The 13619-nt window shown below is 32.0% G+C and overlaps 1 protein-coding gene across 2 annotated transcripts in view; it reads right to left on the bottom strand.

Moving 5' to 3' along the window:
- The window catches only part of LOC145258089 (synaptotagmin-15-like), a 906872-nt gene that overhangs the window by 57112 nt on the left and 836141 nt on the right, over window positions 1-13619 (bottom strand). For both annotated transcript variants that reach the window (XM_080115819.1, XM_080115820.1), the window contains one exon: window positions 1076-1169. In XM_080115819.1, the coding sequence (XP_079971945.1) occupies window positions 1076-1169 (94 nt within the window). The remainder of the gene's footprint in view (window positions 1-1075; window positions 1170-13619) is intronic.

Below are 13619 nucleotides of genomic sequence, written 5' to 3'. Positions count from 1 at the left end.
TGATAAGTGGTGACCACCGTGTAAAAAAAAAGAGGAAATCTGTATCATTTTGAAGCACGACCCTCCGGACGACAAATAACGAAAAATTAGCAAAAATCTATTAATTAATTCACCCCCATCTGGGCACTTTTCTACATGAAGGAGCCGCTTTTTTCGCTGATATTTTTTAAAGTCATCGCGTCTTTTCGGTTGTCTAGCCTTAATTTAAACCTACGTCACATCCGGCATGGCGACGAACGCAACAGCGAACACGCCCGTTTTTTTTTTTCATGTTCTTATCCTCCGTCGCGGAACAGGTTCGAGCCAGCCTGACTGCCTACTTCCACTTTTTTTTTTTTTTTTGCTCAACACACACGTCCAAACACCCGAGCAACGCCGGGCACCGAAAACGATTTTCCCTCGTAACTTTCGACGATATAGGATTATCAGCAAATATTTTATATGCACAACTTTTACGCTCACCACAAACAGTTGCTACTAAAATGAGTTTCTCGTTAACAATACATTTGGTTTGTTCTTATTCATTTTAGTTTTTCGCTTGTCTAACTAAAATGTATAGGTTATCAATTCAAAACAGCCCGTTAAAATTTAATCAAAACTAGTAACACGATCTATTTGTTGAAATGTCTGTTCAAGCATGCCAATCCCATAATATAAATACATTTTTATCTACCGACACCAAATCGCACATAAAAAAAACCCTCATAAAATAAATTATCAACTGAAAAAAAAAAAGATCCATATTTCTTCACTTCAGTCTTCGCCTCCCCATTCTCCAAACACAATTCATTCCTCAAACACAGATCATTCGCAATAAATAAATAAATAAATAAATAAATAAATAAAAATAAAACATCAGCCGGGTCAGCGTGACCTAAGTCATGGTATCATTTTTATTCTAAAGAAATAAAAAAAAATGATTTCAAAGAAATAAAAAAATTAAATTTATTTATTTTGTCACAAAAATTGGGGTAAGCGTTTCAGAGAAGAAAAAGATGTTTTGAAATAGCATCGGACTGTTTTTTTTTTTTTTTTCAAAATTCCCTGAAAACAACGACTTAATGTGAAAGCTTACCTGAAAAACGTAACTTTCCTCAAATTTTGGGTTGCACGTCTTTTTCCTCAGTTTCGACTGCAAATATCGTCTCTCGTCAGGCATTAAATAAATTCTGGAAATAAAAAAAAGAACAAAAAATTAAAATCACTAATAAATATATTCACCATGCGGATGTAAATTTCAATGTGCACGAATACATATAACGAGGTTACATCTGTTGGCAACAGATTTCTCATAAATTTATACACAAAGTTTTTTTTCTTTGTATGAAAAAAAAAGTGATTATGAATAATATACGCTTTTTCTGATGCCAATATTTGAAACTAACAAAAAATTGTTTTAGTATTCAGAATATCGGCTGTGATCCATTTGTGCTAAAATATATGAATTCCGAGTTGTTTCCATCTGGCGTTGCTCAGTAATCATTTTCTTTTCTTTTCTTTTTTTGGTTTAAACTACAACTTATTTTCGGGTTTTACCTACGACATGTACAACTAAATGACTGCTGCTGCTGGCAATGAATCGCTATTCAACTCAGGTGATTTCATTGGTCCGTCAGTGAACACGTGTTTTTTTTTTATATATATTGAAATCCTTTTATTTGCTTTTATGTTTGTGCTGTTCAAGATGATGATGAAACGACTGCAATATTTATCCCGATTCCAATACAATTTCTGATTCCGTTCTAAATTTCAGATTCCAATACAATTACTGATTCCAATTCTTCTAAAGTTTTTATTGTCATTTCATCCCAAGCAAGGCACAGAGCCACTTAGTCGTGAGGGGCTACCATTTTGGAGCAGATTTACAGGGATACTATTTAGGAAGTTGAGCTGCAAGATGTCTATTCACATTACATTTGAATTTCTGCATGTCAGTACAATCAGGGAATCGGGATCCCGGGTAGAAATTAGATAAGTGAAAATGAGATTAGGATACGCCGAGACTCGAACCTTGTAAACAAGGTTCAGAAGTTGGAATGTTAGAATTTTGCTATTGTTAAATTCTATTATAAAATAGTTATATATTGTTTGTATTGTAAAAATGAATTGATTGTTCGTTCTTTTATGAAAACTGACTTAAAAATGTCGGATAAAAAGAATGAACAATACAAATTAAAAATATATTGTAAAAAAATAGGTTAGGTTAAAAATAGGTTAGTTGAGAATTCTTTGTTGGCAGAAGTATGTTTTTGACAAACGTGTGCTTAGTCACGTCTTGGAACCACACACCTGACATCATAGCTAAAAGGGAATCCTCAATATAGGAGCTAGAATTAGTCAGATTAGGGCAGTTGGGTGTTGAGGCAGGACAGTTGAGTCTGCTAGTCAGAGAGAGAGAGAGAGAGAGAGAGAGAGAGAGAGAGAGAGAGTTGGAGTCAGAGTCCTTTGGAAGCAAAGGAAAGAACATTAAACTATAAAGATCTCAAATGCGAATTGCTGACGTCATCATCATTCGACCGGTCCAATGACATCATAGCTAAAAGGGAATCCTCAATATAGGAGCTAGAATTAGTCAGATTAGGGCAGTTGGGTGTTGAGGCAGGACAGTTGAGTCTGCTAGTCAGAGAGAGAGAGAGAGAGAGAGAGAGAGAGAGAGAGAGAGAGAGAGAGAGAGAGTTGGAGTCAGAGTCCTTTGGAAGCAAAGGAAAGAACATTAAACTATAAAGATCTCAAATGCGAATTGCTGACGTCATCATCATTCGACCGGTCCAATGAAATAAAGAATTATCATCGATTTTTGTAACTGTTGTCTTCGTGTCGTCATTCCACAAATTGCAGGTAATGTGTTAATCATCTTAATATTAACTTTATGTAACTCTTACAAGAAATGTATCTCTCCTCCTCCTCTCCATCTTATAAGAAATATAAGAACTGTGCATCTGTCACCCTCGCTATATGTATTAAGAAGAAACATCCCAGAACTGGTATAAATGTCTCCACCCCTCATCATTGTTATATATATGTCCCCGCCGTCTTTATTCAATATGAATGTTCCCATAATGCAATATAAACAAGTTGGTTGCTTATGTTATATACCGGGATTATATTGGAAAAGACGATATATTAAAACGTGTCATGTGTTATCTAGTGGATTTGAGATATTGTTCTTTTAACGGACAGATAATAAACGTATAAATCGTATTATGTTGTTTAGCCAGGAGGACATGATATTGAGGTGTAAACTGAATCATGTTGTATCAGACTTATCACATAGGATATTTTTACAGTTTATATATAATAAGAATAATATATGCTTCATACCTTTTTTCTTGAAGAGTTCTATCTTCCTGCTGCTCCATGACGAACCATGAAACGACCAGCACCATCCAATTGAGACATCTGTTCTTACTTGTGAAACCACAAAACAATTCTTTATATTTTTATAATATAAATTTATTACAGTTGCCTCAAATGGTTTTCACAGGATCTGCAGTTCGTCTATATTTTCTATTCTTACATCCCGCTCCTGGCTGTCTGCCCACCCCTGTCTAAACGTCTGTCCGCTTTGGTGGTCAAATCTCAAAATAACTAGATTCGGCATTAAATAACCTAAAAAAGGTTGATATGCCGTAAAACAAAAACAACCAACCAACCAACCAACCAACCAACCAACCAACCAACCAACCAGTTTTATCGAAGTCGTCATGCTTTTTGTGTGTTGATAAGACACAGGAATGTGAAGAAAAAAATAGTACAACCGGTTTCTGCACACAAAAAGTATACAGGTCGGTAAAAAATTAAATTATATTTCGTTTTCTATAAATTATTTATTATTTTATTGCCTGTTTACGATTTTTTGACTATGAACTTTTCGTATTCATAATAACAATAAAAACCGATAAAACCACGAGAATAGATTTTGATTAAAAAAGGCGTTGTTGCCGTGTTATTTCCGGTGCTTAAAATTACAGGATGTATTTTGCAGGGTTCGCATATTTTTCTAAAAGAATAATTTTGTAAAAAAGGAGAAAAATATGTATGGACGAGATTAAAGCGAATCTAATTACCGTTTACTGACGAAACCATACATTTTTGAGTATTAAGGAAAGCGATCTAATATAAAATAGAATAAATAATACATTGGCGAAATTGAATAACTGAAATACAGCAACGGCCAAACAATACGATGAAATAATGACTTCATAAAAAAATACCACAAAGATCCTATTTCAAATGTTTAGTCTTTTATAAACCACACCTCTGTTGTGTTTTTCCTTTTGCCTTTTATGTTTGCTAATTCAAAATGGCTGATAGATGAACAGCCATCTTGCAAGAAAAAAAGCGGGAAAATCGAAAAAAAGTAAACGAAAAAAAAAACACACACACATTTGGAAACAATATAAATGCGTTAATCTAAAAGAAAATGAATAAATTAAATTACAAAAAAAACGAAAGAAATAGAAACATTAATATTTTTGAAAACGACTTTTGTGAAGGAGAGTTCAGTTTGTCAGACTAACTCTTGAGAATAAACTTTTTACCATTTTCGATCATTTGTTTGCCTCATAAAAGATACAACTTTAGCAGGAAAATATAATCATAAACTACTACTACTACTACTACTACTACTACTACTACTACTACTACTACTACTACTAATAATAATAATAATAATTAAGTCCAACCATGAGATTAACCGCCTGTCAAGGATCAGGTGGTTTGACAAGTGTGCGAAAGAAGACAGATAAAGTAGATGAAACGTGATTCATGACGTCATCGACGAAGTTGGAGTTTTTTAGGTGGACAAAACAATAGATGTTAAGGGGTCATAATAGGGGTCAAAATATAAAAAATTGACCTTATTTTTTGCTCAGCATACACCTCCAAACACCCGCGCAACGCCGGGCACACATGCTAGTACATATATATATATATATATATATATATATATATATATATATATATATATATATATATATATATATATATATATTAAAAAGTTTGACTCATGTCCAGGTAACCTACATAAAAATTTCAAGTGTTAAGACCCAAAATTGGTGGAGGAGTTTGGTAGAGTCTGCAAAAATCACTCTTTCAACTTTGACCTCTTGGTAGCCAAATTTCCCCCAAAAAACTGATTAAAAAGCTTGCTCCGTGTCTGAATACCCTTTATTTAAAATTTCAAATGCTTAGACCTAAAATTGGCTTAATAGTTTGTTAGAGATTGCAAAGGTCAAATCTTTTGAACTCTAGCCCCTTGGCAGCCAAATGTTTAAAAAGCTTTCCCTATGTCTGAGTAAAATTTCAAATGTTTAGACCAAGAATAAAATGTAGGCTCACAATTAGTTCTTTTTCGATAATAAAATGAATTGATAGAAGAGATTTTTCAGTCTCATAATTCAGCATCAACAGACCTTCTGTGCTCACAGTCAATAAATGTCGATAATTATAAATAATAAATTAATAAAATATGAAGTAAGATATTTTTATGTATATGTATAACAATATAAACACAATTTATTATTACATTAAAATTCAAAGATGGCGTAACAAACTGAAAAATAACTGCAGCTTCTTCTCTTCCAACTTTCGAATTTTGTAACCATGCCCCTATTCCTTATTTTCTTTTAAAGTTGGTTCCTTTTCTTCTGATGAGTTAAGAGGGACAGGAATAAAAAAAAAATGACATAATAATTGCATGAATGATTCTGCGCTACGAAACAAGCGTCAAGAAATGTGTACATCCTGTCTTGACAGAGTACAAAATAGACTTCGTGGCTTAGTGGGGGATGCCTTTTCTCTACCCTGCAACCTCTCTCCCACAGAAGAGACGTTGCGAGCCTATCCTTGTTTTATCGTTATTTCCATGGCAGGTGCTCGTCTGAACTCCAATCTCTGGTCCCCCCCTCGCCAATCTTTCACGAAAAACACTCGTCTAGCTGAATCCACTGTGAAAAATTTCCCCCACTCTTTATCTGTGCCTAGGTCAAAACGTGGATTCCATGAACAAAGCTTCTTTCTTAGAACTGCACGCCTGTGGAACTCTGTTCCGTCTGCCTGCTTCCCACCTGACTACAACTTGGATGTCTTCAAGTCCAAAGTAAACAAATTCCTAATTAACCGCCGTCTTAAGTAAACACTTCACTAAATCTCCACACTTACGTACTGTACTTGTAACAACCCTTATCCCTGAGTGGCTTCCGGGCCTTGATAAGTGATAACCACCGTGTAAAAAAAAAAGAAGAAAATTTCAACATACTTAAAGAAATAAACGGTAAGATGGTGAACACCTTGAAACTTGCAATATAGAATATTTGTATATGCTCTGTAGTTATATCAAGCCTCAGAAATTAAAGGACTAAATAAAAGGTGAAATATGATTATATTATTGAATAAACATATTTCCTCATAAACATTATATATATATATATATATATATATATATATATATATATATATACTAGCAAAAGTACCCGTCGTTGACTGGGTTCAAAAACAGTCTACAGAAAATGGACTCTGATTTATGAAAGTATGATAGCTTATGAAGAGGAAGGGTTGTAAAGAGATAGCTTCGAATTTCGGGGTATCAAAACCAAAGCAAAATATGATGAAAGTAAAAATAAAATAGATAAACCCCATAATTTATTATACCATACCTGTTCACACTGAAACACTTATCACAATATTCTGTGGATCTATATTAAAAAACCTTGTTAAACTTTGTGACATATTTTCATTCTATGGAGGTCAGGCGCAAACGAACACCCCATAATTTTATTATACCATATTTCTTCAAACTGAAACATAATTATCAAAGTATACTTACGCAGATAGATATGAAAAGTCTTTATTAAAGTTTGTGCCTATTTCCATTCTATGGGGGCCAGGCGTAAACGCAGACCCCACAATTTTATTATACTATCCCTATTTAAGTTAAAATATACTTATCAAAGTATTCTTATGTACATCTATATCAAAAACACTTGTAAACGTTTTTTTAAAATTTTTATTTCTATACCTTGTGGACCAGGCGCGTACGCAGACCCCACAATTTTAATGAATCATCATTATGCCAGATCAAACATACCCATTCCTGTGTCTCGATACGTCTTCTATTATTATATGTGATCAGTTTTCTATAATAGTCAACCATATAGGAGCCTATTTGTGACCAGACACACACACAGACGTTCAGCTTTATATAATATTATATACACTTGTGCCCGATATTATTCATACCCCTCGGATCTTTGAGATTTCTATAAGAATATTGCTCAAACCAGAAGGTAGACAATATTAAAGGGATTTCAAACAATAAATCAAGCATAAGCATTTAATTTAAACTCAACAAATAAATAAATTAGGCAAGTTTGAAACATTATACAAAGAAAAACAATAATGGCACTAGTTCAAAATTATTCATACCTCTCTTACTAATAGTCAATAGCATGCCCTTTATTCTTAATAACTGCCTGTAACCGTTTTGGATATTTATCAACAAGGTTTTTACAAGCATCAACACTGATTTTTGACCATTCTTCAATGCAGTAGTTCTCCAAATCCCTCAATTTTCTAGGTTTCCGCTTTTTAACCTCAGTTTTAAATATGTGCCAGAGGTTTTCGATAGGGTTCAGGTCGGGACTCTGGCTAGGCCATTCCAAAACATTAATTTGATTATCCTCAAACCATTTCTTGACTATTTTGGCAGTATGTTTTGGATTATTATCCTGTTGAAGGACCCAGTTTGGTCCTAAATGGAGCTTCTCCGCATCCTGTCTAATGTTTTTCTGGAGTATCTCCAAATATTGCTCCTTCTTCATGGTTCCATCTATCTTGACCAAACTACCTGGACCACTAGCCGAAAAGGAGCCCCAAAACATTAGGCTACCACCACCATGTTTCACCGTGGGTATGGTGTTCTTTGGGTTGTAAGCTTCTCCTTTCTTCCTCCAAACGTAAGAAGCATCCATATGGCCAAACAATTCAATTTTTGTTTCGTCAGTCCACAAAATACTTGAGAAAACGGACTCTGGAGAATTCACATGGGTCCTAGCAAACTTTAGACGTGCTGCAAGGTGTTTTCCGGTGTGTAATGGAGTCCTTCTTGGTCTTCTTCCTTTCAGACCATTTTCATGCAGAGTCCTTTGCAATGTTTGCCTTGATATTTTTATGCCAGAAAACTCCAGATTTTCTAAAATGTCCTTAGTAGTGGTGGTTGGATTTGTATTAACACTTCTTACAATATTCCGAGTGGCTCTAGCAGACAGTTTCCTTTTCCTTCCTCTACCAATCAAGTTGTTTGTTGTGTGGTGGCTCTGGAATTTTTTGATGATGCTCTGTACTGTTGCTGTAAGGACCTCAAATTTCTTGGAAATTGACTTGTAACCTAAACCATCCTTATGTGAATTCACAATTTTAGTCCTAAGATCATTACTAAGCTCTTTTTTCTTCCCCATTCTAATAATTTTTATTCTTTTATTGGTTTTCAGTTGATATCATTTTACTTTCTGAAAAAATGCAAAAAACGCAATGAAATTAATCAAAGGTTGTATAAAAGCATTCAAAATAAGAATCAAACAGGAAACAAACAGTCAGAAACTCGATTAATACTGAAAAAATAAGGGGGTATGATTATTTTTGAACATTGCAGATTTTATAAATAGCTGTATATTTCTTTTATTACAAGTATCCCGAGATTTTAAAATGACGAAAATGATCAGAAGAGGTTTATTAAGAATATGTATCAATATGGACGTAAACAATAAATTCTTACAAAGTTACACCTAATAAACTCAATTTTCAAGGGGGGGGTATGAATAATATCGGGCACAAGTGTATATATGATATAGCGCCCCATCCCGCACTCCCTCCCCTCCTCTCTCACATCCCCCTTCAACTTCTCTCCTTCAAAAGCCAACCAGTACTAGCCTGCTAGCGACTTGTGTGACCTATATACACCAAGTCATTCCAATGAATATGTTAATGAATTAAACAAATAAATGAATACTACAGAGTAGCAGGAAAAATAATAATAAAGACAACAATATAGACAGAGAATATACTAAATTAAAAAAGCTTACGCTAAAGCAACAAGTTATAAACTAAAAAATAAATAAATAAATAAATAAAATATATGTATATATACATACAAAATTTTTTTATAAATAAAAGGAACAAAAAATATGTTAATTACCTGAAACAGGCCATACATGCCCCCCCCCCTTACATTTGCTCCGAGGCTCAACACAGCCATCCACTTTCCGCTCCATCATCTAGCATGCTGTAAATCGATCTGTCACGTCTACCATTTAAAAAGTGATTTTTTTCCGAAATTATTATGGATATTGTCGCAGACATAATAAGTATTTTAATACAACTGAATAAATGTATGTATATAGAGACATATATGTATGTACTTGTTGATTTGTGAATCGCCACTTGCTTTTGCTTTCTTCCAACAACACCGACTATATCTCATTAATCGCATTGTGATAGCCTTCTAATTCTCTACTACTACTATTACTACTACTACTACTACTACTACTACTACTACTACTACACACACACACACACACACATATATATATATATAATATTTATTTCAACACTATATATACATATTTCAAAGGCGTACCAGCGGTTTCATTACGTTGAATCAACCATAAGATCTTATGGTTGATTCAACGCAATGAAACTGCTAGTACGCCTTTGAAATATATATATATATATATATATATATATATATATATATATATATATATATATATATATATGTGTAAATATATATATTGTGTTGAAATAAATATTGTATCTTCAGCTCTCATATCCACGATCAAACACTTTATTGGATTTTTTCATCACCTCCTGACACGATATATATATATATATATATATATATATATATATATATATATATACATACGTAAATTGAATAAAATCACAACCTACATGAATAGAAATTCACTTATTTTGTCGTTAAGCTCTTACAACTGTTTCGTGAAAGGATAGACAATTACCTCTCGTCCATAGAACTGTAAATCTTCCATCCAGTCACTCCTCAGAGACGCTTACAACTATTCTCAACAAGTTTTTCAATCCGTTGTGAACACGTTTATTTTTTTCCATCCATATCAAATGGAGCTCGTATTTATACTTAGTTTTTAGTTTCGTACAACCCTTACAGTCAAGAACATCTTCCTATAACTTAGTTTATAGCCTATGTTGTGATTTTATTCAATTGACGTATATATGCTCTGAAAACTCTTTTGAAAATTCATTGAGCTGAGATTATAATTGAGTTGGTATTATAGACAATTATATTCTAAACTTGCAACAGAAAGGAATTGTTGATAAAATAAAATAATATATATATATATATATATATATATATATATATATATATATATATATATATATATATATATATATAAAGTTGAATGCTTTTCTCGATCTGACATTAATATTACAGTCTACATTTTTATTCAGAAATTAGTAAAGTGGACTTTTTAATATATTTAGTTATGGATATGCGAGTGACTACATGAAGGTTAGCTAATTTGCATATTCTTTTGAAAAACGAGCGTTAATTAATTAATTAATTTTATGGTTTCGTATTTGATAGTTAATTCTATTTCACTCTATACAAATTTCAAGGCTGTAAATAAAAACAAAACAGACTAATAATTGTTGTAAATGACAGGCTATTCAGAATAAAATATTGATTTCGTAGGAGTGAATGCATTGATGACCAATTCCAAGAACCTACCAAGTAACTTATATACTAACAAGACCTGAGGGAATTCAACGGAAAGAGAAACATATTTAATTAACAAATATGTTTTGCTGAAGCTGACATTTTTCTGAATAGCGCGAAAAGTAGTTTTTAGTTTAGAAAAGTCAATAATACGCATGAAATATGAATTTATTAATATTTCTGTGAAAATAATGTCCATTGTATTTTAAATATAAAATTGTCTCAATATAGATAAGTCAATAAGTATTAATAAATACCCAGAAAGTAATATTGTGCTACATAGTTCAATACATATAATAAAATTACATTGTAAGAATAGTCCTGGGTATGATATTAAACTATATCCGATGGTGAGGTCCCAGCTTGTGGGTTTTGGGAGTGTGGGGGCCACCCCTTAATTGACATTGCTTCCCGGTCTACTTTGACCCGGAGTGGTAGTACCTGTTAGGGTCTCAACTATGGCTTAAATAGAAACCGACTTGAAAACCCCCCAAATATATTCTATTCTGAAAAGGGTTGATATGCCGTAAAACAAAAACAACCACCCAACCAACATTGTAAAAACAATCTTTATTTACCCCCTTCAGTCAAGCATCCCTTGCTAGACAGTATTCTTCTTTTTCTGTCCTATTTATGTCGAATGTTTCTCATTTTCCATAAAGTTTCGCTGACTTCTTTCTTCGAGGAAAAACTTCTGCGCGTCGAAATTCCTATGAGTTTCCTTCTCACACTATTACAGCAATGATCATTTATTATTTTAATGATATTCCAAAACGAAGCTACAGTAAAGAGAATTCACTCTCATATACTTGTCCAGGATTGATAGATTGGCATCTAAAAAAAAAACAAATTTCGCGAATTTTTCCTTATTTGATGTAGTTTGGCTTTCGAAAATTGTATTTTGCCTTTTTTTAAGCGTAAGGTACGGACTAACTAAAGGAACCAGCAGATTATTGCCAAGATAACACATGGGATGAACATTTGAATATGATTAAAATCACAAAAGGATGAAATATATTGAGGTTAGCTGATTTTATTATTTAGTTTTATGCATTTATTTGATTGTGTATCACAAATGGCACAAAACATTAATAGCTGGTAATATATAAATAGGCTCAAGAAAACGAAAGAAAAATAAAAGGGGAAAAGGAGAAAGAATTGAATAGAATTTGTAAAGAAATATTTTTTGTGTATTATATGGTTAGTATACATCAGGAAGACTGTTTTGCTATCGTAGATTGGTGGAAATAATTTACAATGGGAAAGCGTTGAAAATCACATAATAATCAGGGCGTTAGTTTGTGTGCAATTCAAGGTCGCTGAATAATAGTCTTGTTAACAAAATCGAAAAAGTACTGAAAGAATAGATAAATACGACAAATGTTTTTGTGGAGCTTTATTTAGAACTAGTGTATACTCTCTGTCAAAATTTATACTCTCCGTACAAATTGTATACTTTCTGTCAAAAATATCATACTGTCTGTAAAAATGGTATGCTCTCTTTTTTAATTATAAGTATTAATGGGGTTTAACTTTGAAAGAGGTTTACTTGAAATAAGGGATTTATGCTAGGGCGGTATATGTTATTAGGAGTATCACAATTATAACTTAGTATTTAAATGAAGTATAAATTATTTGGGATAACTAATTTAAAAGGTGAGATGATAAATCATAAAGGATACATTATAATATGTTAAGTGAATTAGAGATGAACAGATGATAGAATAAGGGGATAAAATACAAAGGAGTATGGAATAAAAAATACAAATGAGTATGGAATAAAAATACAAATGAGCATGGAATAAAAAATACAAATGAGTATTGGAATAAAAATACTAAGGAGTATGGAATAAAAAATACAAAGGAGTATGGAATAAAAACTACAAAGGAGTATGGAATAAAAAATACAAAGGAGTATGGAATAAAAAATACAAAGAAGTATGGAATAAAAAATACAAATGAGTATGGAATAAAAAATACAAAGGAGTATTGGAATAAAAAATACAAATGAGTATGGAATAAAAAATACAAAGGAGTATGGAATAAAAAATACAAAGGAGTATGGAATAAAAAATACAAGGAGTATGGAATAAAAAATACAAAGGAGTATGGAATAAAAAATATAAAGGAGTATGGAATAAAAAATACAAAGGAGTATGGAATAAAAAATATAAAGGAGTATGGAATAAAAATACAAATGATTACTGGAATAAAAATACTAAGGAGTATGGAATAAAAAATACAAATGAGTATGGAATAAAAAATACAAAGGAGTATGGAATAAAAAATATAAAGGAGTATGGAATAAAAAATACAAAGGAGTATGGAATAAAAAATACAAAGGAGTATGGAATAAAAAATACAAAGGAGTATGGAATAAAAAATACAAAGGAGTATGGAATAAAAAATACAAAGGAGTATAGAATAAAAAATACAAATGAGTATGGAATAAAAAATACAAAGGAGTATGGAATAAAAAATATAAAGGAGTATAGAATAAAAATACAAATGAGTATTGGAATAAAAAATACAAAGGAGTATGGAATAAAAAATACAAATGAGTATTGGAATAAAAATACTAAGGAGTATGGAATAAAAAATACAAAGGAGTATGGAATAAAAAATACAAAGGAGTATGGAATAAAAAATACAAAGGAGAATGGAATAAAAAATACAAATGAGTATGGAATAAAAATACAAATGAGTATGGAATAAAAATACAAAGGAGTATGGAATAAAAAATACAAAGGAGTATGGAATAAAAATACTAAGGAGTATGGAATAAAAAATACAAAGGAGTATGGAATAAAAATACAAATGATTATTGGAATAAAAATACAAATTAGTATGGAATAAAAAATACAAA

The sequence above is a fragment of the Euprymna scolopes genome, chromosome 33 (genome assembly GCF_053919585.1).
Source record: "Euprymna scolopes isolate OS-2025 chromosome 33, ASM5391958v1, whole genome shotgun sequence".
NCBI lineage: Eukaryota > Metazoa > Mollusca > Cephalopoda > Sepiida > Sepiolidae > Euprymna > Euprymna scolopes.
The sequence above is the reverse complement of the archived record's forward strand: the minus strand, read 5'-3'. Positions and strand labels throughout refer to the sequence as shown.